The sequence below is a fragment of the Zootoca vivipara genome, chromosome 7 (assembly GCF_963506605.1).
Source record: "Zootoca vivipara chromosome 7, rZooViv1.1, whole genome shotgun sequence".
Lineage (NCBI taxonomy): Eukaryota > Metazoa > Chordata > Lepidosauria > Squamata > Lacertidae > Zootoca > Zootoca vivipara.
This window is the reverse complement of record NC_083282.1, coordinates 53,498,400-53,522,350: the sequence shown is the minus strand read 5'-3', so window position 1 is coordinate 53,522,350 and position 23,951 is coordinate 53,498,400. Positions and strand designations below refer to the sequence as shown.

General features: G+C 44.0%; 2 protein-coding genes across 4 annotated transcripts in view; one reads left to right on the top strand and one right to left on the bottom strand.

Moving 5' to 3' along the window:
- Nucleotides 1-439: 439 nt before the first annotated feature.
- TAF8 (TATA-box binding protein associated factor 8) lies at nucleotides 440-8,141 on the bottom strand. 3 transcript variants are annotated; one of them, XM_035121860.2, is made up of 8 exons: nucleotides 7,997-8,141; nucleotides 6,802-6,958; nucleotides 5,191-5,289; nucleotides 4,555-4,617; nucleotides 3,319-3,443; nucleotides 2,891-3,038; nucleotides 2,268-2,410; nucleotides 440-1,621 (listed from the first exon to the last, which is right to left on the bottom strand). In XM_035121860.2, the coding sequence occupies exons 1-8, from the start codon at nucleotides 8,063-8,065 to the stop codon at nucleotides 1,478-1,480; spliced, it is 948 nt and encodes a 315-aa protein (XP_034977751.2). In that variant the 5' UTR covers nucleotides 8,066-8,141; the 3' UTR covers nucleotides 440-1,477. The 3 variants fall into 3 exon arrangements, with proteins under 3 accessions (XP_034977751.2, XP_034977750.2, XP_034977752.2); XM_035121859.2 differs by having other exon boundaries at nucleotides 6,802-6,961; nucleotides 7,997-8,076; XM_035121861.2 differs by having other exon boundaries at nucleotides 2,277-2,410; nucleotides 6,802-6,961; nucleotides 7,997-8,076.
- The window catches only part of CCND3 (cyclin D3), an 85,545-nt gene continuing 69,525 nt past the window's right edge, over nucleotides 7,932-23,951 (top strand). Inside the window, exons 1-2 of the mRNA XM_035121863.2 lie at nucleotides 7,932-8,133; nucleotides 10,801-11,101. Of these exons, the coding sequence (XP_034977754.1) occupies nucleotides 11,036-11,101 (66 nt within the window). The 5' untranslated portion in view covers nucleotides 7,932-8,133; nucleotides 10,801-11,035. The remainder of the gene's footprint in view (nucleotides 8,134-10,800; nucleotides 11,102-23,951) is intronic.

Below are 23,951 nucleotides of genomic sequence, written 5' to 3'. Positions count from 1 at the left end.
TGAGACGTCATGTCAAACTATGGTTAGAGGAAACAAAGAAATAGAGGGAGTTGGCACCTGAGGGGGTAGGACTGAGAGTAAGAACTGGAGCATATTCTCAACTCTCCAAACCATAGGTTGGACAATCAGGACATGACATCTGAACCAGGTTTCTTTAGGCAATCTCAATGTTCTTTATTTCCTTCCAGAAGCAGGTGATGTAAAACTAAATTCCCAAAAGGTAATCAGAAACTTTGAAGAAGAAAAAGTAAGGTGTGGTCTTTTTCTTTTTTCCTTTTCAATCAAATATTTTAGGAAAGTGTACTGATAGGCATTTAATACAAATAGCAGGGACACTTGAAGATGGGGTCAGGGAGTGGATACAATGAATCTACTGCTACATCCCAGGCCTTGCTGACACATGTTGGCCAGGGTGGAAGGTGCTGGGGGAAGAGAGTGGTTTCTCACTTCTCTCTGCTGATGGGAGACTGAAGTAGAGGCAACCATACAGATTCCTAACACACCCACCCACACATCCAGCCATCAACATCAAGCAGGGTGGACATCTTATAAGTGCATTCTGGGTGGCATCTTTTTCCCTGTCTCATAACATGGAGAGAAATACAGCTTTGCCAATGTTACTTGGAGACAAAAGGAAGGGAGAAAAACTGCTGCTGTATTGCCAAGGAGAATATAAATCTAAGACTTTGAGCCAATGTGCAGGCAATAAGATTCTAAACAAAGAGCTCTCATCCAGGTGAAAACAAGATCCACAATCAACATGCACTTGTAAAAAGTAAGTTGTCTTTTGCTGTCAAGCATTGCAGATCTGCTGGGAGGTTTCTCTTCTGGCTCTGCCACCATCAAATTTCTCTGCTCAGCTCTCCCAACAATTCAAACCAGAGATAAGATCAGACCAAACCCTCAGCTCCAAGCACACAGAGACTTTAGAAATTGTGTGGTTCTGAACAGTCTCGTCTTTCGCAAAGGCACAATAGTGAATGTCCAGCTGGTGCCCTTGGCTACCCCTCGTCCAAACACATCATATTTAGCAAGGTGATGTGGCATGAATCCCAGGATGAGTAGCACATATGAAAGGCAAGCAGATAGAAGATGAGGGATGACTCTCCTTCTGAAGTTCCAGGAGACCTGGCAAAATACGAGGGAGTATTTTGCATTTCCTGCTAATCTGTCTGCAGTCCTCAAAAAAAGAAGGTACACTTGAGGATGGCAAGAGATGCTGTAGGTACTGCAAGGTGCAGCATGCTCTTCCCTGGAAGAGACAGATAGATTTCCATGTTTCTAGGTGAGCATTTCAGACTTCACCTTGTTATATAACAAACTGTTGGGGAGAAAAGGACCTGAACCAGAGAGACTGCTTTTCCATTTGGCCCTCAACCAGCAGCATCTTTCTGCCTTTCCCATGCCTCTCAGCAGTTGCAAGGACCACAGGAGGTCCAAAATCTTTCTCCTATCCTACCCATCATCTTGCCACAGTTCACTTCTTCCTGCGGATTTTGGGCTTCTTCACTGGGCGAAGATAGGGATTGTCTATCAAGTTCTCATCTCCATTCCGGCTGCCGGAAAGCGAGGTGTTCTGCTGTAGTACCGATGCATTCTCCTTCTCAGCTCCTGGGTCATCCTGGCAGGTAAGACAAGATGTGAACAATGTCAGGGTCTCGGCTGGCAAATCAGCACACCCAAGAACAAGCAAGGCAGAAAGCAACAAGGACATGCAGGAGACAAACCAGCGAGCAATCAACACTGGCACACAGAAGAGTTGAGTGCCCTCTGCTGGGAGGCAACAAAAATGTGTTATGGAATTAAAAATAAATTTTCCTAAACTTTGAAGCTTCAGGCATTAACCCGAACAAGGGATCACAGTGAGGGTTCGGGGCAAGGGGATACATGCACCACCCCACTATATTTATCCCATCCACATTCTGTTCCTATCACCAACGATGAGCAACTGAATTGGGGTGAGGCATTGGCCTAATTGCTCCAGCAACAAGGACATAGCTCCTTTTCTCCCCATACCACCCCTTGCAAAGTTTCACAGCCTTCTATGGATGTGAACATTTCCTGAGAAGGGAGTGCATTTCACAGGAGGAGCCACTTGCCTTCTGCCCCAAGCATATTCTGCAGCCAGAACTATGTACATAAAATGCATTTGCCCAACAAATTCCACTTGCAACATCTCGTTTGCACTTAAGTGACCGTTTAATACAGTGTTTCCAGGAATCTGGAGCCAATGTCACGCTGAATTGGACCGAGTCTCTAGGCTCTACCGTGCTCACGTGCAAGGGGAGGTTCTCTGTGTCAGTCTGATCATCTTGTTCGGATGAATCCGTCTCCTCCATCTGCTGCATCTCCAATTCAGAAGGAAGCAGAGCTGTCAGGTAGGGTATTGAAAAAGGCCTGGCAGCTATCACTGGGGATAAAGAAGGAAGAAGACATGATCTCAGATACTGAGATCCATCTCTCAGGTGTCCGGCCTAAAAGGTTGGAAGTGAGAGAAAACTCAAAGAAAGCCATGGACTATTGAGATTTATTTCCTACTATGCAAGCTTTCAAGGTTAAGGAAAAAGTTATACCGTAAACCTGTCACCGCCAGCAGCCTACAAGTAAAGAAGTCACCATCTGTGATAGCTATGTAGAAGTTTATGGCAAAGTTACAACAATGTCACACTGCATATTTGTGATTTGCCTTATCGCAGCTCATTTGAGTAGGGTTCATTTACAATATAGGACAGCCCAAAGGCCAATCTGGTGCCCTTGAGATGTTTTGGACCACAATGTCCCTGCTGGCTCTCCAATACGGTATATCTGGAGGGGGCTAGGTGGATGAAGGCTGCGCTAGGCACACGGCATCTTACTTGAAACAATGTGCCCTGCCACTGGATTGTCTTACAAGGGAAAGTGCTGACATCATCCTTGAAAAGACTTTGTGTCTCTCCTGTCTTTGCCATGAAGCGTGTCAGAGCTCTTTCAACATCCCGTCTCTGGGAAGCAGCCTTTTCCCGCAGGATCTGATAATCCGACACAGGCTCCCGGTACGTCTGTAAGGCAAAGAGAGGGAGGCGACAATGACTATACACAGACTTTGAATCTGAATTGCTTAGAGTCACTGGGGGCAATCCAGCCATTCCTGCGCAGTTAAGTTCACATCTATCCAGTAGACAACCAAATCCTCTTAATTAGAACCATTTTGAGAAATAACGGAAAAGGAATAGCTCAGTGGACTTAAAACACTGGTCATCCCAAAAGGCTAAAAGTGTCTCACAACAACTTGTCTACCATCTCTGGTCAGTTTTTTTTAAGCAAGGCAGACCTACTTACTGGTGTCTTGATGTAAGTGTGAGGATCCGGAAACTCTGGAAAGTGACCAGGGATGTGGGACGGGTGAGGCTTGTTCTGTCCAGCCGTCAGGGCTTTTGGAGTCACCGGCTGATTTGTTACAGGTGCTGCAATTGGAAAGAGAATTTTGGTCATGGCAGCCTCTGCCTCAGTGGTATCAGCCCAGCTTAAGAGGGAGGCAATCTCTGCTTAGCTTAGCACAACCGATATAACAAATCTATTTAGGCCAGAGCTGGGCAAACTTTTTCCTGCCAATGCCTGCACTCCTCAGGCAGGAATGGGCAACTTCAGGCCTGGAGCCCTCCAAGTTTGTATAGGAGGCCCTTGGGACTTAGTCCAGGTCATAAACACTCTGCTCAAACCACACCCCTCATTGGCTCAGCTCTGCACCCTCCTCAAGTGCTTTTGCCTGGCTGGATTGCGTCCTTGAGCTGCAAGAATGCCTCTTGCTAGCCTGGATGGAATACGGAGAGATGTGTGAAGTGTTTGTGTATGTAGAAACCTCTGGCATCTGCGTGCCTGGAATGCAGCCTACTGAACAAAGGTAAGAGTGACATCAATTGCTTCCCTCACTTTTGGTCTCTGGCCCTTAAAGCCTTAAACATTTCACTGAAACCAAACGCTTGTGCCTATATAGCACTGCACCCAAAATTTCACTTCAGTCACTGGAACACTGTTTCAGTATATATTTACCTACAGACATGGCATAACTCAAAAATATTAAGACTCTGCAAAAGTAGGAACAAGCCTTGGGTTACTTTGTTTTCATTCAAGGCCCAAGTCACACGCAACACATTTATTTAGAATCGAGTCCCACATATTTCAACCTACTCCCCAGCTAAGTGTGCTTAAAATTGCTTAGATGTGCTTCTTAAGAAATATTTAATGAAATAGTGATCACGCAATAGCTTCAGCAGCCATGCAACATACAATTGGCAGAATACTAAATAAAGCTGAATTTCTGTCTGTGATAAAAGCCAACAAGAATATATTAAAGGGATCCACAGAGCCGAAATTGAAAAATAGTGAACTGCTTCTCCAACTGAATGAGTCTGTTGCAGAAACCACTCCTTCCCCTGCTGAGAATATGGCATACGAAAAAGATATTGGCCCAACATAATTCCAAAGCAACAGAGCACATGTCCCAATTCCTGGGCCAAAGTTGCTTTTAGGAAGTTAACTATGAATGAAATAAAATGCATGCAAGAGCTCACATACGGGCAGTGATCACCATCCGCTGGGACCGTTTGGCGTATGCAGGGAGCGTTTCCACATTAAAGCCTGAAACAGAAGAAAGCAAAGAAGCCTAAAACAAAAGAAAGGAGAAGTCATTCTAGCAAGCCAATCCACAGTGCGATCTTAACTCATCCACCACTGAAGCCCTGGCACTATGGCTACACTATGTAGGGAGAGAGGTATTAATTAATTCACCAGCATTTGCTCTCCCTTCTCTGATTCTAGAGGGATCCAGACAGAATAGCAGGTAGGTTTACTTGAATATATATTCAAATAAATGTATGAGTGCCTAAAACACTGAATGGGCTGAATGGAGGTACGCAATCCAGAGTAAGGAGGAAGATCGAGGTGGTGGATAGATTGAACTTTCCTCTGCACAAAGAGGTGACATGGAGCTTCAATAGCAGGAAAAGGGGTTGGCCAGTAGGACTCTGGTATCCTTCCCAAAGATTCCCAAAGGATGGCAACCCATCTTTCATGCTCAATGGATCAAGCATCCAATCAATGGTATATCCACTGTAGGAGTAGTAGCTGTATCTACTCAATGACTACACTTACACAATCCCTTCTGACCTCTCTGCAACCGACATGCCTGTACCGTGCAATCCTGACACTCACCCATTTCAACTAAGGTGACGACAATATCTGAAAGGGTCGGCTGAGTCCTCGCAGTATGTTCACAGAAAGATTTGGCACTCCTCCCAATTTCTGAAATGTCTGGCAAAGCAAAAATCACCACAGAACTGAGAGTCAAGATATACCATCACATGCTCACCTTAGCACTATTCTGAATTTAGGGGAGCTGAATCTCTAGAGACCATCATCCATCCCTAGCATTTAGACTGCAGAGGAAGTGGGGGGAATAGAAACCCAGGATTCTACTGTGGAGTGCTCAGCATTTTTTAGGAAATGAATCCTTTCCCGCCAAGAAAATAGTAAGGAATATATAAAACAAGAATTGGCAATGGTGTGTGTGTGTCATATTATAGGTTTTAAGAACAGGAGTTAAGAGAGGTCAAGATATCTGATGCCATTTCCTACTTGCCACCACCAAACAAACAGGAATGTGGAAAAAATACATGAAACTTGGACACCTACATGAAAGCAAAGCAACACCGTGTGTTCCTGTTCCAAACAGCTTATGTTTCCCAGTGGCCTGTCAGGCAAATCAAGATCACAGTTCTCCTACTTTGCTACCGTATATTCCGGCACATAAGACGACTTTTCAACCCAGGAAATTCTTTTCAAAAGTTGGGGGGTCGTCTTATACGCCAGGTATAAGATCTGCGGTTCCCGCATACAGTGAGGGGAGCTCAAAAACCACCACGGCCGCATCCCTGCCGTATGCGGTAACCGTGTAAGCGGCTGCCGCTTTCTTTCCGTGCATGGAAAGTAAGTGGCAGCCTCTTTCTCTCTCCCCCCCCCCCATTTGCCTCGGTGCGTGGAACAATAGAGTACGAGTGGAGCTGGCTATGGGCTGTGCTCCCTCCCCCTTCTCCCTCTCCCCACATCTCCTCCCCTCCCTTCCCACCTCCCCTTATTCCCCACGTCTTCTTCTTCTGCAAGAGCTAACTGCAGTTTTTATGCTTCAGCTCCTTCCCTCCCTCCAAATGAAATCTACAATAGTTCAAAATGCTACCGTAGTTCTTAGCTTGCCTGCAAGTAAGTGCATTTAAACATCTGTGCATTTAAGCACTGTTGTCTCTCTTCTGGCTTCGTTTACCGGTATTTAAAAAGCAGGGAGAGTAAGAGATAAAGAAAAATTTTATTTGGTGTGTGTTGGAAGTTTGGGATATACTTGTTACGGTGAGTATATCCCAAACTTTTTATTCTGACTGGAAAAGTAGGGGGTCGTCTTAATACACCCAGTCGCCTTATACGCCGGCATATACGATAAATAATGTCAAGCAATCGCCAAAGGGCTTTAGTTGCTCAAAACAGAGTTTTGGCAGTGAAACTGGTATGCAGGGTCATGCTGTCTACTTGATGGCAAGCATGTCAAATGGCAGCTCCAAAACTGTCACAGCACCACACAGAAGGTGAAAGTGCTGCCAAACATTTCCCTTTCAAGCCACTCCTGAAGAAGCAGAGCCCTCATTTTGGTCAGCTCCTCCTGCAGAAATTGCAAATGCCTGTGTCTGTTATTGTCATTGGTTGGGAGGGTTAAGACTAATGTGCCTAATACTAGCAGTGGAGGTTTCTCAGTATTACACAGTTGGGGATACTCACAGCTCTGGAGCATCTCTGTCATGGTTTCCACAGCAGCCTTCTCAGAGCTCTCAAACCCAGCCTCTGTCAGCAATGAACTAACCACCACTTGAAGGGTCCTCCTTCGAGCCAAATAGTAGTTATCTGCCGGGGTTGAAGAGTGTTTGCCACCTGACCGCTGCTGGAAACGAACCCAACCAAGAAGGATGTGATTAGTAAAGGGAGCACATAAATAAGGAGCAGCAGAAGTTGTCAACAACGCAACTTAGGGTGGAATTCAACACTGGGTTCCATTTGCACAAGTGTATCAGTTTGCCAAATGGAATGATCCTCCCTCCACTGTTCTGGGGGTTCCCCTGACTGCTTCTCAAGCCAATTTCGGGAGCACCGGGGGGGGGGAGAGAAGACCCACTGTGCAAGTAGAAGCCCTTGCACTTCCACTAACCGCGTTCGTTATGAGAATCCCACCCTGTTACTGCTAAACATGACTCAAAGGGGTCCTTCTCCCAAAGTCCAACATGTGCTCTCATGTCCCACTTCTGACAGTGCTCTTTCTACTTCCCAAGTGTGCAAAATTAGCATGGAATTAGTCTCATGCTTACTCATGAGAACAGATGTGCAAAAGCAACATCCCTGATTTCTCCAGTTAAAGAGGATCTCAAGCAGCAGCTTTCAGAATTGCCTTTCCCTTCCACCAGAGACCCCCACCTTGGGCAGATGTGTTGCGTCAGGGGGACATAATACTGGGTGGGCAAGATGAAGTAATGGCCTGGTTCAGTATAAGGCAGCTTCCGGAAAGGGGAAGGGAGATACGCGTGTGTTCAGACGTGACCTCAAGATTCGTGCACAATTCTCGCGATCTTAGAAAGCGGTGTTTTTGCGCGCATGTTTTGGGTGCCACCTGCTTGCAACGTTATCTGGCTTTCTGCAAGCGCAGAATCGCTGAAGAGGGAATGGAAAGGCGCTGCACCCGAAACCCAGAGCGGTTTGAAGGTGATCGGCACCCGCCGTGGCCAATCACAAGCAACGGCGCCCCGCAAATCAAGAGGCGCCCGCTCGTGCGCCCGCCTTCCACCCAGAACCTCCCCCTTCCTCGGTGTCCTGACGCCGCCCCGCGCTCTCCCGAGAGCCTGCGGCGGGCACCTGGTGACCACAAAGCGGGCCCGCAGGTGGGTCGTGCCCTCTCCCCCAAAGGGCTCCGGAGCCCCAGCCTTACCGTGCCCGAGCTACTAGAGCTGCCGGTCCCCGTGTCCGCCATCTTGGATCCATGGGAGGATGCGCGCATGCGCCGCTACGAACAGCATGGTGGGAGTTGTAGTTCGTGGCGAGGCGGCACGGTGGCGCTCCCTTCAGGTATTACTATTAATCGAGAGGGTTAAGGGGTGGTCCAGCAGGCGTCCCCGCAGGTAGCGGTTATAGTTGCCCTGTCAGAGAAATTGGGAAGGGGGGCACAGGCAAGAAGGGCCCCAGGCAGCTGTAAGCAACCCAAGCAGCGAGATGAAGCAAAACTATCCCATGAGGGATCATGTCTGGCTTGCTGGAACTCTGATCAGGGCCAATATAGATTGCAACATTTCGTTGCAGGTCCTGCCTGCTAATGGCTATTAGCCAATATAGCTAAATGGAATGCCCAAGTTCAAAGGGTGTGTATGATGAAGTATCTGTTGCAAGAGGTGCTGTGAGGAGGCAAATGTCAAGAGAGGGCTACTGCTTTCATAGCATAGTTTTCCACAAATCATCTTCTTTGCCACTGTGGGATACAAATGTACTGTGTTCACTTGTGTTTTTATAATTTTTTATTTACTGAGAGCCCGAGGCAAAAACTTTAGGAGACAATAAACATGCAATTAATCTCTTCTGTAGTGTCTAAACTAATTTGTTTCATGAGTGATAATTTCATTGTTGGTGCCCTTTCTACACATGTTGAGGTATTAGTTATTCAATATATTATGCATCCTTTAGTTCTACAAATGAATTATGAAGATTCCTCATAACTACATACTAGTTATACAGCAGAAATCACTGCAATTATATGTATGAACAAGAACAATGGTATCCCCCAAAAATCGCCTTTTTATGAACTGTTGACAATATGCATTTAAGTCTCCCCAATATAAATGTTTAGTTTTGTTGGGTTTTGCCTGTAGTTATTTAAATATACTTTAGCAAGGGTGTGGAGGGATGCAGCAGAGTTTGCCTCATGGTGTACTTTGTTATACTGTCTGAAAAGACCTGCTCTGTGTACAGCTGTACCCATACTTTCCTCTGTGTGTCTAGGAGAAGGTTGTAGCTCAGCGATAAAGCATCTCCTTTGCATGCAGAGGGTCCCAAGTTCAAGCCCTGGAATCTCCAGGTATGGCTGGGAGAGTCCTGTGCCTAAAACCAGTCAGCGTAGACTAGCCATGGGGAACTTCTGTGGACAATACTGAGCTAGATTTACCAATAGTCTAAGGCAGCATAAGGCAGCTTTCTATGTTCGGAAACACAGAAATGTAGGTTCCCAAATGCAGAAGAAGAGCAAGGTTACTGAATGTGTGGAAGAAAGCCCTCCACATGTATAGTTGTCTGAGCAGGGGTCTTTTCAGCACTGCAGTGAATGTGTGTATATCAGCCTGCCACTACACTGCTGCCTACCTCTCATGACCATTAAAATGTCTGACTGGGGCTGAGCACCTTTATAGGGTGATCCAAGGCAAAGGTGGACATGGTTCCTGTACTTTTAATAGTTGCACAGAACAGAGAATTTTGGTATGTGCGGCTTTTAACATGGGGGTGAGATACTAGCTGCACTTCCATAAATTTTCTTTTCTGCACAACTTTATGCATGGAAACAGCAGTTTAAAGAACTGAGCAGAAGGGCTCACGGGTGACAGCAGAAAGGGAAGAATCATAACTTGGTGGAGAGAACATGCTTTGCATGCAAAAGGTCCCAGGCTCAAAACCTGGCATCTGTAGTAGGGCTGGGAAAGATTCCTGCCTGAAACCCATAAGCATAGCTGCCAAGTTTTCCCTTTTCTCGCGAGGAAGCCTATTCAGCATAAGGGAAAATCCCTTTAAAAAAGGGATAACTTGGCAGCTATGCCCATAAGAGCTGCTGCCAATCAGTCGAAACAAAATAAAAAAAATTCCTTCCATTAGCACCTTAGAGACCAACTAGGTTTGTCATTGGTATGAGCTTTCGTGTGCATGCACACTTCTTCAGATACCAGTCAGTGTCAGTGATACCAAGCTGAATGGATCAGTGGCTTGACTCAGTGTAAGAAATTTCCTGTGTCTCTTTTAGTGCTATTCCCTGACATGTGTATTGGTGCCACAGTTAAAATGCTGCTGCACCAGAGCTACCTCAGCTCCCAGTTTCCGGTGTGCCAGGCAAAAGGCTCACTCACATAATTTTGACATAAGTGGCAGTGGCTACTTATACATAGCTGCCAAGTTTTCCCTTTTCTCACGAGGAAGCCTATTCAGCATAATGGAAAATCCCTGTAAAAAAGGGATAACTTGGCAGCTATGCTTATATATAAATCTAAGAGCCAAGAACAGTCAGCCTCTCCCATAGTCCCTTTGGCTAGCACAGATGTCTCTAAACCACTTGCCAGGTAGAGGATGCATGTTCAGGAGCAAGGACGCAAGCAACTGTTTGAATTCTTGATCTGATCATCCAAACTGATTCAACAAAAACAACAATGTTGTGGTATCCATCCATCTATTTACCTCTTTTGCTGCACTGTCTCCAATATCCATTGCTCCTAAGCTGTCAGACTGTATTGATGGCTCTCAGACCACCATTTGTGAGTTTCTGCAGCGGGTGTGTATAATATTTAAAACATTAGTACCATATATAAATAGCCTCCACCTCTTGGCTAGGTCTCCCAAACACTGGCAATGTTGTGGTGTTGTTTAGTTTTTCAGCATTAATTTTCCTACTTGGTCCCCCCCTCCCCTTCAGCTTCACTTTCTCTTCAAAGGTGGTGATGTTTTGATCAAAACTCCACTGAGCATCAAAACTTGTGTGTTTTACAGACTGTGCAACAGGAAACCCACCTCCTACAACCCCTCTGCTCTCCCCACTTCCTGTTCAAGTACAACACATGTGGCAGAGAAAAGGCGTCACCGAAATGCAGAAATGTAAACAACTGTCAGAACTCGGAAAAATTAAAGGTCTCATATCGCAACACCTATTCCAGCCAACACTGATTTCCTGGTAGTGGTGGAAGCCAAGATGATGACCATGGAAATATAAATTGGAATTTAGGAAATGCTGGATTATTTTTTAAATATATATACATCTGTATCAAAGGAATTCTTGGTTGCCAGCTATGAGGTAGGAAGTGATTGCATTTCTTTAAATGTAAATAGCAAAAAAAGAGAGTTCATGTCCTAAGAGCTTGCTAACGTGTTGCCTTCCAGATGCTATAAATAAGTTGGGGTGCTTAAAATAAGGTGCTTTTATGCTGAAATCCAATGGGATATATACAGTCATGTGGGTAATACACAGGACCTGAAAGAGTAAATACAGATCCGACTACTGGTTGGTCTGGGATGATTTTTTTTTAAAATCAACTGGCTTTTAAACATAGAGCAAAATGAGGCTTAGAATAGGCATTTCTCATGCATTTATTGGCTTTACTGTTTGTGGTGTTTTGCTTTTCCTTCTACTGGTGTTGCTTTTTTGGCTTTCATTATTCTATTATTCCACCAATCTTGGTGCTGTTTTATATTTTGCATCTTGGGTTCCTGGAGCCACATCCTGAGTTCAAAGTGTGTGATTGCATGGGTGCATCTGTGTCAGTCATGGTGTTTACCTGCAAAATTCATAAGCAACCATTTTGAAAAGTATGGTGTGCACACCCACATATATTTTGCATGCCAACTTAGACTGTGATTTATACTTACAGGCACCATCTCAAAGGCACAGTGCATATATATTTATTGTGTTCTGCAATCAGTTCCTGAATAATGCTGATATCAAACCTGGCCAGTTGGTTGGTGCATATCAAACATATATATGTTCACATCTAACATTGTTTTTTAAAGAAGGGTTACTCTTGCATTGCTTAGAGATGGATTTTGCTAAAGATTTGTGAGAAATGTTGCAAAGAGGGGCTACAGTTCCATCTCATGTCTGATGTTGTCAAACAAATTTAAAAATAATAATCTGAATACTGTAACACTGTAACTCTCCTGCCCCAGGGAGATAGGTGTAATTTTCCTTTTGAATATTTGGACAGAGGTCTGGGAGAATCTTGAATCTCTAGTTCATCTGCCTATTTGCATCCTTATTTTTCCTTCCTGTTGGAATCCTGTTGGACTCAATTGCCTTCTCATATAGATTATGCTGCTGCCACTCTCCTTCTTTTAGAAACTTCTATAAATTTACCCCTTAATTTTGGCCAGGCCCTCCTGTCAGTGGCCTCTGCATTCAGTAATTGGCAACAAAATCCCTGTATGTTAGCATATAAAAACTGTTTGAACTATTCATTCTGCCTCCTGTCATAGTTTTGTATTTTGATTGTTAGACTGTAAACCTTAGATGATGAATTCTTCATTTTCTGTAAAGCCAGTGTGGGGTAGTAGTTAGAGTGTTGGACCCTGGGCCTATAAGCATTCCATCTGGGGCAGGAAGTGAGGCTGAAATCCTATCTCCACTTGTTTGGGAGTACAGTATGCCCCAAATTTACCTCTGGGTAGACACATATAGGATTGCACTGTGTGACTCGTTCATTAGTAATGCCACAGCCAAGCTGAGTACTGATTAATGGAAGAAGCTACAAAGAGGAAGCTTCTAATGAAAGAACAGGACCTACGAAAAGTTTTGATAGCATGTTGCTTGTCTGTATTAGACAGCCTGCCACTGTATTAAATGAGCTGGGGCTCTCTTGAGTGGATCTACTCAGAGGAGGCCTGAAAAAAGTTGGGAGGGCAACACAGAGAATGCTGGAATGCAACAGGCTGGCAAAAGTGTCATCTGGTTAAAAGGGAGTGAACACTTACCAGAATAATGGCAAGTGTGATACGGTAGCTACCCTGTTCGCTTATATACAGTACTTACATGCTCTCTGGGTGCTTATATTGGGATGGATGCTGCTCATACATATTATATTTTTGCAGCATCCATCAAAATGTCGGCCTGTATTTTTTCATTTAATCTGTATCTATCCTTTCTGTAGAAAACCCATTGAATTAAAATGAATATGCTGCCTGAAACCCATTTGCAATATCCAGATGCCCCTGTCCGGAAGCACTGTCTTTCTCACTCTTTTAATATTTCTTTGCCACAAGGGGGCAGACTTTGACCAGTTAACTGTTCATCTAGTCCTATTTCAACTCAGAAGGATAGTTTCCTGCCACTTGCAAGTAAAAATCTGATTTAATTTTATTATATTTCTATGCCGCTTTTCATTCAAATGAAATCCAAAGCGTTTTACAAACAATAAATAATAACATAACTGAACATAATAGAACATCACACATAGAGCATAAATCCTATAGAATAATTAACAAATCATTGCAACCATTAATCTTTACAATCTATAAAACACTTTAAACAAAGCATAGCTCAGTCGGTAGAGCATGAGACTCTTAATCTCAATCATGGGTTCGACCCCCATGTTGAGCAAAAGTTTCATGCATTGCAGAGGGCTGGACTAGATGATCCTTGTGGTTCCTTCCAACACTATGATTCTATGATCACAATTAAAGCAAAAGTTACATTACATGATTAACAAATCAATGCATCATTTATAATCTATAAAACAACATTAACAAAATAGCAACCAAAAGATAAACTAAGCACTGTTAAGTTCATACACATACTCTCCTCACCCCCCATGACTCATAATCTTTCACTCTATCCATTAAAATACACATTCTCATGCTGCCCATGGCAGCAACTCCCTTTTGATGGTTTCCTGGGCTGAAGATAGGCAGCACAGGTGAACCAACCACCCCCTAGTGGCAAGCAGAGTCTCTCTCCCCTCAAAGTTTTTGTTAGACTGTGAGCTGGCAACTTGTCCAAGACCACCATGTAGTCAAGATGCATGAGAGAGCTGGTATTTGAATTTGCACTTCCCATATCCAAGCCCAACAATCCAGCAGCCTCTGCAACCTGCAACCTACACAGTGGCTCTTCTTTGAGTTGTGCGATTTTTAATAGCCACCTGGTGCTGATGTGTCACTTACCAGCAGAGCAAAGCAAATTTAGAGTAAATCTGCATCTATTCCCTGAGCAGCAGAGCAAAATAGGGGACATGTACAGTTAGCACTGAGAGACCATGCAGGGGTGGGGGACCTGTGGACAGACTTTCCTGGACTCCCACCAGGCCCACACAGAATGGCCAATGATTTGAGATGATGGGAGTTGTAATCCAAGCACAGTTTGTAGAGCCACAGATTAGTTGTCACCAGGCACCAACTTTTATGGTATTCAAACCTCATAAAGCTTCCTAGGTTGACTAATTTCTTTTTTCTCAGGGACCAGACAGCACCCCACATACTGCTGTTACACCATTCTGCATTTCTGCGGGGGGGGGGGGTAAAGATGATGTAACCTTTTCCCCAGCCATGCTCTCTAGTGAATATGCTAAAGTCTCAGCATCTGTACACACCTGGTGTGCAGTTTTCTCAGGACAGATGCTTTTTTTCTCCTCGGACTCAGCACTTCTGTGAACTTGGCTAAGACCCTTCAGCTTATAGTCAGAGACAGACATTTGATCCTGCTCACCTAATGGCTTTGGAAGTCTGAGACATTTAATGTGTTTGGCCACCAAGCTCTCTGAGATGTGTTGGGAGTAAAAGTACACAGTCATATTCCTGGTAAATTAGAAAAACGCAGCTCAGTTTCTGAGTCACAGCCCCATGTCTAATCAAACGAGCATGTGGACCCACAGCTTTGACAGAAAGCCCCAAGCCTGGACTGCCGAGAACCACTAGAGATTTTTAGTAATTGTATCGCGTCTGATGGGTGACTCAGAAGATTTGGTTGCCTTGTCTTTCCCCTCTCTCTTCTTCTGCCAAGAACTAGGATTTGGAGGTTACAATGAATGAAATCATCTGGTTGGGAAGAGGTTCTGGTTCTTTTATCTTCTTTTATTTGATGAGGTGGCAAAATAATGGCTGCAGTAATGTGCGAACCAGTGTTGCAGAATATATTTGGAGGGCAAAAAAGCTGAATGGGTGACCTCCGTGTATCAAGGGGAAATGATGGTGTTGTTGATGATTAAACAATGCACACTTGTGTGCAATCCACATTAATGCAGACTGGACCTTGATGTCCACAATGAATCCACACCGGGTATTCCAGAAGGGCAGGGGTGCAAAACCATTGCACAACTCCAGATGTTGTTTACCCACAGCTCCCATTATCCCTGGCCATTAGCCATCCTGGTTGGGGCTGAAGGGAGATGGATCCCTACAAGATCAGGAGAGCCACAGGTTCCTCATCCCTTCAGGAAAGTATGCAATCAACAACCATAGATATGGCAAGTATTAAAACTCTTTACATTATCAGATTAAAATGCATCTAGGTCGTGGTTTTCCCCCCTCCAATTTAGATCAAAGCTGGTTGGGGGAAATGGATCAAAAATAGTATTTAGTTTTTTAAAAACTAGGGTGGATACAGGATAGATGTGGATTATGGCTAACACAATGTACACCGCTTCCGAAACCAGCAGTAGGAATGTACTAGATCTGCAGTAACTGAGAGTATGTACAGAGCTGTAGATACTTGAGTCCATATCATCTGGTCCTCCTCAGACTTACAATGTATATGATCTGAAGTGTAAATATGGTACTGTGGTACCTCAGTTTACGAACTTAATCCATTTCAAAAATCCATTCTTAAACCGAGGTGTGCTTTCCCTAATGAGGCCTCCCGCCGCCGGTGCCCTTCCACCGACTTCCATTTGTAAACCGAGGTAAAGTTCGCTAACCGGAACACTACTTCCAGTTTTGTGGAGTTCATACACCGAATAGTTCGTAAACAGGGCTGTTTTTAAACCGAGGTATCACTGTACTGGAAACCTCAGCGTCATTAAAATGCATAGCATCTTTAGCTGGCTACTAAAAACAGGAGTTGAGCACAGGAGATCTGATTTACTGGAAACTAAAAGACTCAAGCTTGGAAAGGGAAATTAGCAACCCAGATTGGATAGAATAAAAGTCTAAGAAACCTTCATTGAAACTGTACATGGATACCCCAGACCAGAGAAGCCCCATGTCTCCAGTGTGCCACCCTGTGGATCCCATCCTGTGCCCAAAAGTAATGGCGTATTTGCAACTGATGAGCACTTACAAAGACAAGCGAACACAATCCTTCTGTGTGGTCTATCCCATTATAGCAAACTGTGCATGCACAAACTCAAAGAATACATTAGGCATTGTTTTCTAAATGCAAAGAAGCAACTACATTTAAGCTAGAGTTCTGAAAGGCAAGAAGGATGGTAACGTCTGCAAAATTATGGTTTAGGTGAGCCAAAGAGCCTAGCTGGCTACACTGCAATCTTCTATATGCATTTCTGAAAGCTTTGCAAAGAGAAAGGTGTTGCAAGGTTATACCAATGACAGCTTTGCTCCCTGCGACCTGCATTGACATCTATCTCTTTTCCCCAAAAGGGGCCGCTTATCTTCGCACTTTACCACATTAGGGTTTCTCACAATAATCTTCAACAAAGCAACTACAAAGCCTTCAGGAAACCACAGGGAGAGTGGTGCATTTGCAGGGTGTGTGTTCTGAGTTGTGTACGGGGAGGGTGTTCTTCCCAGTTGGCACAAAATGAGGTTCTTCTACTTATACACTAAAAGAGTGAAGATTTTGTGAAGTTTAATTCCTTCCACGCTAGTTGTTTAGTCTGAAATGGGTGCCCTTTGCTCACTTGGTTTTTACAGATACTGTAACCCAGATGATGTCATTGTTGAAAACAAGTTAAATTTCAATACAGACTAACAGTGCATTTCTATTTAAAATATAATAATTATTTATAAATTTTGCCTCTATACCTAAAAAATCAACATATATTAATGTTATGCAAACTGCATCCCCTTTCCATCTTCTTTGGTTATTCCTTTCCCTCCTTTTGGGGGATCGTATGTGATGTATTAGTGGCTGCTCTAATGAGGGACTTAGCAGGGAAAGGTCATCTAAGACCAAAAAAACCCCAACCATTTTCCAGGGTGATATATTGGAGAATCGAAATCTGCTGTGTTGCCCTGTTGCTGTGACACATAGGCCCCAACCCTTGGCATAGTCCCTTTCCGATAGCTCCACACAAGCCTTTCCAAAAGTGTTTTTCTTATCACAGAACATTGTTCTTGGCTGGGGAAGGAATAATCAAATATTGCAGATGAACAATTAGCAGATCTGCTATAAACTGGGCCAGACCAGAACCAGCTGTCTGGTGATATTGGGCCAGAAAATTTGTGTATAAGAGAAATTTTGCATCCTTGGCCAGGACCAGACTTCATGGGGTCCTTGAAACAATGCTGCCGCTGCCATGCTCCTCGCCTCTTTCCGGCCAACAGATTTATGAAATGCAGACTTGGACTCTCATTCCAAAGTGGCACCACTGTCCATGCACTGCAAAAACACCACCCCTTGGCCAAGTGAAAGAGTGCTGAGTGGCAGCACATCTGTAGAAGCCAGTGAGGGGCCCATCTGATCTCCTAGGGACCTTGGCCAATGCCTGACTTGGTCTCCCACTGGAACTGGCCATGTCGTTGGCTGTGCCGCTGTGCTGCTGCAACGTTTTGAGAGGCTCTGCAACATGTGCACTCTTGGCTCCTTTGAAGTAAGGCGACAGAAGCAGAGCATCAAATGTGCTATTTTAAAACATGGCTTTGGAAATGGGTTTGATGTTTAAACACCCACATCTTAAGGTGAATGGTTTAAAATGTACGTTTCTTCTCTTCATGTTTGCTGCATATGGGACAAGGAGCCTTGTGCTGATTTGGAACAATTGCCCGCCTACTCTGCCTGGCAACATGTCTTCAGTCTTTTCCAGCCTTGCTTCCTGTGACCCTTCAACAGGAGATGGTGGAGCTTTCGTCATGAAATGCGTGTGTTTTTCTACTGATAAATACCCTCTTCTTTGTAACAAAGCCCTGAAGCGGGGTGAGAAAGTCTCAACAAGCAAGGGTTATTAGATGGCCCACAACAGGCTACTAGAGGCATCCCAGTCCAAAGGACAGAGCTTCTTGGGAGTTAAAAATTGTGGTTCTCTTGAGCCTTCTGTGACTTGGCTGCAAAACCCTCTGTGTACGTAAAGGTAAAGGGACCCCTGACCGTTAGGTCCAGACGCAGACGACTCTGAGGTTGCGGCACTCATCTCACTTTACTGGCCGAGGGAGCCGGCGTACAGCTTCCGGGTCATGTGGCCAGCATGACTAAGCCGCTTCTGGCAAACCAGAACAGTGCATGGAAACGGTGTTTACCTTCCTGCTGGAGTGGTACCTATTTATCTACTTGAACTTTGACGTGCTTTCGAACTGCTAGGTTGGCAGGAGCTGGGACCGAGCAACAGGAGCTCACCCCATTGCGGGGATTCGAACTGCCATCAGCAAGCCCTAGGGTCTGTGGTTTAACCCACAGCGCCACCCACTGTGTGTACATACCATACCCTTAAAGCACATTTGAAGTGCATGTCTTCCCCCTCAAAGAATCCTGGGACATGTAGTTTGTTAGGGGGTTGAATTGTAGCTCTATAAGAGATAAACTACAGTTCCCAGCATTCTTTGGTGTAAGGCAAGCCATGTCTTTTAAATGTATGTCATGCACGCAGCTAGATGCTCTGAATAAGCATGGGCAAGGGGCCTGGCAGTGCTTTGTCGTGTCTCACTTCCCCAAAATGGAGAATGAGGTCAGAAGCATTTGCAAGTGGAGGGAAAGTATTCAGTATGGTTAAATGCAACAACGATACATGTGGAGGTGGGCTGGAAGGGAGAGAGAGACAAGAATAAATGCAACCAAAAGATATCTGCTTATTTGCTGGGTGGGAAAGGTTGTCATTCACAGACAGCAGGGAAAGGATGCAGGGAGACAACTAATGGGCAAAGATAGGGGACCATCAGCCACATCTGTTGGGGACACACCACTGGTTCTGTGCAGCTGATCTCCCACCCTTTTTGGAGCTGTACAGTTAGCTGAGAGAGACTGAAAAATAGTTGCCGATAAAGCCTCACGAAGCCTTGCTGTCAAGACAGCACCCTGAGGGACATCCCTGGGGATCTGCACCAGCTGGGAGACACTGATAGGCTTCACTGCCTGCCGTCTGTTCACCCTCCCTACTCTGGGGACAGCCAACATATATAATCTCCCTTCCTTCCCCCTTCCCTCCTTCGCATTGCCTGCTCTTCCTCTCTGGGTCTATATTTGTCTCCTCAGACCCTGTCAACTGGTCCCTGTAGACTTGTCTGCAGACTTGTCTCTGCTTTGCTGAATTTGCCTGGCTACCCCCAGCTCCGCTGTCTATTGTTGTTTTTTTAACTGACCCCTTTCGGTAGGTGCTCCAAAAAGCCAGTAGCTTGTGCAGAGAAATATTCTCAGAAGCGTCATACCGCTGTTTGTTAAATAAAAAGCAATGTTGCCATTAAAGCTAGGCAAAAACATTTCCTCCTGACAACCGAAGGAGTAAGAGGGAGGCATGGGAGTGGGTGATTAAAATATATTCTCTCTGAGTATCATAAACATTCTGGAGTAACTTCAAGCATGGAGGGTTTGCTGCAGAATACCAAAAAAGGGGCCCTCCTTTTTGGTTTAAATTCTGTGTGTGAGTTCTCCGACAAGCCTGGCACTTCTCTGAAGCAATATTCTGCATACATTATATGTGAGCTCCTCAGTGCTATTTTTCTAGAAAAAGAGGTGCCGGAATTCACCATGTGTGCCTCCCTCATTCTCTTAGAATGGCAATGGTGACCACCGAAGAGGTGCCAGAACTGTGTTCCAGCGAGTAAAAAAAAAGCCCTGGGGGGCTCCTCCAGATGGTTTGTTTATTTAGCACTCATTCTGATTTGCATGCCCAAAGTTTACATGGTGCTTAGACCAAGTCCCCTCTTTATTGAGCTGGCATTCTGATTGGTTTACAGGGCAGTTACACAGCAACAAGCATCCATCCTGATTTGCCTGCAGGGTGTCTTCCCGTTCATCATTCATTCAATCCATCACTTTTCAGTGCATTTCCCTGTCACTTGCCTAACCGCAAAAAAGACCTGGTTTTTAAAAAGTGGGTTTGTTGTGCTACACTACAGCAACAGTGTGTTTTAATCCACTCTAGGTACGTAGTCCTAAAGTTCTGGCATGCACTCGAACCCATCCTTCCAAAACTCACACCACAGACAGAACTTCATATCTCCTAATTTCACCAGGCTGTTTAAAGGGCCACCTGCACCTATACGCATGGCATCGTGACCTGTCAGATTGGTGAGCATTAGATACAGGGTTTTTCAGTGGTGGCTACATATTTGTGGAATTCCCTTCCCAAGTACACCTGATCCCTATTTTGTTGTTGTTTAGTCGTTTAGTCGTGTCCGACTCTTTGTGACCCCATGGACCAGAGCACACCAGGCACTCCTGTCTTCCACTGCCTCCCGCAGTTTGGTCAAACTCATGTTCGTAGCTTCGAGAACACTGTCCAACCATCTCGTCCTCTGTCGTCCCCTTCTCCTAGTGCCCTCAATCTTTCCCAACATCAGGGTCTTTTCCAGGGAGTCTTCTCTTCTCATGAGGTGGCCAAAGTATTGGAGCCTCAGCTTCACGATCTGTCCTTCCAGTGAGCACTCAGGGCTGATTTCCTTCAGAATGGATAGGTTTAATCTTCTTGCAGTCCATGGGACTCTCAAGAGTCTCCTCCAGCACCATAATTCAAAAGCATCAATTCTTCGGCGATCAGCCTTAGAATCCCTATTTTACTGGCTTTTAAATGGACCTGGAAGGTGTTTATATTTCATATTGTTTTTAATATGTGTGGGGCTCTGAATTGTTTTAAACTTCTGCTTTTTTAACACTAGAAGGTGATGGTGGTGATTATTGTTAATGTTACTTTTGTATTATTAGTCTGAATTAATTAGCCATATGGTACATTTTGTAGTATTTGTTTTATGTTTTATATTGGTGTGAGCTTCTTTGGGTGGGTGGGTGGGGGCCTTGCCTATATAAATCCTGAAATAAATAGAAAAATACTGCTTCATCATGGAGCCATCATCAAATTCAGAGAAAGCAAGTGATGTGCATGCATGTGCGAACAAGCCTTCTGGTACTGCCCCTCTGTAAGCATTTTTTCTCCAGTTAAAGTACTGCTGTTAGGATCACACAATTGCATGGGTATGGGTGGAAGTAGAGGTGTATGGCATCAACAATGTCACAGGTGCTGTCCAATAAGAGCCTGCAGTGCTTATGCAATGCATTCCAGAGAGCACTTCAAATCCTAGTGACCTGTGCTAGATGGAGAAGGAATCACATTTTTCCACTAACAATATATTTGCAGCTTTCTGGAAAAATGTGATATCCCTCACATAGAACTCCTTCCTTAAGAGAAAACATCTTGACTTTCTTGAGTAACTGATGAGCCACATATTTTTTTATCTATAAACTTATCCTCTGGAAAGGTTATAAAAATAAGAAATTACGGTATCAAGCTAAACAAGAGCTTCAAACAGTAAAATTAAATTCATTGGGGACAAGTATAAAGCATTATCTGGGGAATGAGGTCTGGGGTGGATAAATAATGCATCCATGCCAAAACAGATTAAGATTATAGTGGATAACATATTGAATGCTAATACACCTTGAGATGCTGAGGGTCAGGAATCCTATGATACTTTTATTTCTTTATGTACATTTATGCGGTACTCTTTAAAAGGGTTTTCAGAGCAGGTAACAACTAAACGTTTTCAGTTTAAAACTGCAAATTATCACATTAAAACCTATAACATTAGCAGCAGTAGCAGTTGTTAAGCTTGAAATCCACACTAGTAAGTTAAAAATGTACATCAGAATGCCTAAAATGGCCAGAGCAAATAAAAAGGTCTTTACCTGCCATTGAGAAGATGACAAACTTAAATCCAGGTGAATCTTTTGGGGGGAAGGCATTCCAAAGGCAGGAAAGACTATGCAAAAGAGATAATTGCTCTCAAAAATGCCAGTTAAGAAGATTTATTACAGCTCAACATATTTTGGAACACAAAAGGAGCATTATGCAAATAATTAAAAAGTATAGAAGTATTCTAAATACAATTGTATATAATTTTGTTTGTATTACTATTATTCTTCAATAATTCATGACTTGGTTTTTTACGTGTTTCTCAAGGTGGTTTACAAACATACCATAAAAACAGCTAAAAATAGTTTTTAAGTGAATACAAAGAACAAACAAAGATAGGTTGAAAAACAATTCAAATTACTGCCTAAGGCCGGTGTGAATAAGGCAATAGTTGACTTATATAATTTTAACTTTTTGTAGATTGCTTCTGAAGAAAGAACTTGTGTTCCAAAACATGTTGATCTGTAAAATAAATCTTCTTAGTTGGTGCTTTCCAGAACAGTTGTCTTATATTTTGCATTCTGTCTGGCTTTTTGCATTCAGAAGACCAGGCAACACCATGTATCTTGGATCATAATTTGTCTTACTTCAGAAGGCTGGTGGATGGCTACACTCTGTGTCTGGGGCAACTCAGTAAGATATTGCAGCATACTGTATATGAAAAAGATAATAAAACATTAAACATTAAAAAACCTTCCCTTTACAGGATTGCCTTCTGATGGCTTGGGGGTTGGATAATCCCATACCCTCCAACATTTCTCCGATGAAAATAGGGACATCCTAAGGAAAAGCGGGACATTCTGGAATCAAATCAGAATGACCGGGATGGCTTCTCTAAATCAGGGACATCCCTGGGAAATAGGGTCATCTGGCAACAGATGTCTAAGATAGCTTCCACCTGTAAAAGTACAGGCAAGGGGCCTTCTTATTTGCAGGGGGTGAGGTGGTTGCAAGAGGCTGCAATTCATGCTTCACCTGTGAGCAACTGTCACTGCTCACAGGCCTGGTTTCTTTTCCTCTTTGATAGGAGCAGGGTCTTCTCATCTGGCACTGACAGTTGATTTGGTTTGATGATATAATCATAAACAAAAATGCACATTGGGGGAAAGAACCAAACACCTGTTCCACTTGAGACAATGGGCTTACTTCTGATGAAGCGAATGCCGGTGAATACCCAAGAAAAACCACAGCTGATACAGGGGATGGAAATTAGCCACCCATAGGCTTTCAGAGGTGGGAAGTCAGAAGGCGGGAACGTCTGCAGATAAATTTGTGTTGCAGGTGAAGCCATGGCACAGGGGGCCTATACTAAGGATGGTGAAAGCACCTGCCAGAAGGAAGACAAAGGGCCAAACTACAGAGTTTCATGTGAAATGTGTCCCAACAGTATTACTGGTCTGGTGGTACAGGTGGGCAGTTGTAACATGAATGCAGTGACATATCTCCAGTGATGCTGTCACAAACATGGGGAAGGGCGGTACTGTGGCAGAGCTGTTAGAAAGTCCCAGGTTCAGACTTCAGGAAGGACTGTGAAAAACTCCTTCACAAAACTCCCTATCAAATGCTGAACTAGGTGGACCTATGGTCTGACTCAAAATTAAGGCCTATGTTCCCATCAGGCAAAGAAACTCGTAGCCAGGTTTCTCCATCATCCTTACTCTTCCAGGTCCATTGCCACCATTTTCTAGCATCCCTCTTTCACCTCTTTCAACTCCTAGCCTGACTGTGCATGAAACCAGACTGGAAATGCTGTTGGCTTAAAAGAGCCTTTCGAAACCTGATGCCCACCTGGACTACAATTCCCATCAGTTGTGTTCACTGGAGCTAAGACTGGATAGCTGGATAGCTGGAGCTGAGACTCCAAAATATCTGGAGGGCATCAGATTTGGAAAGGCTGACCTCAGAGCGGTGATACAAGACGACAGAAGCAGATGTTCTGAAAAGTCTTGTTTGGGAACATAGTGACTGTGTTGAAAGTTTGAGATAAAAATTTTAAAAGTAAGTAATATGCTTGTTTGAAAAGGCCTTGAAATATTCCAAACTTTCAACACAGTCACAATGTTCCCAAGGTATCTAACAGTATGGATATGTCAAAATTTAATATAAAAAGACAAAATATACAAAACAGTAACAGTCCATTCAGAT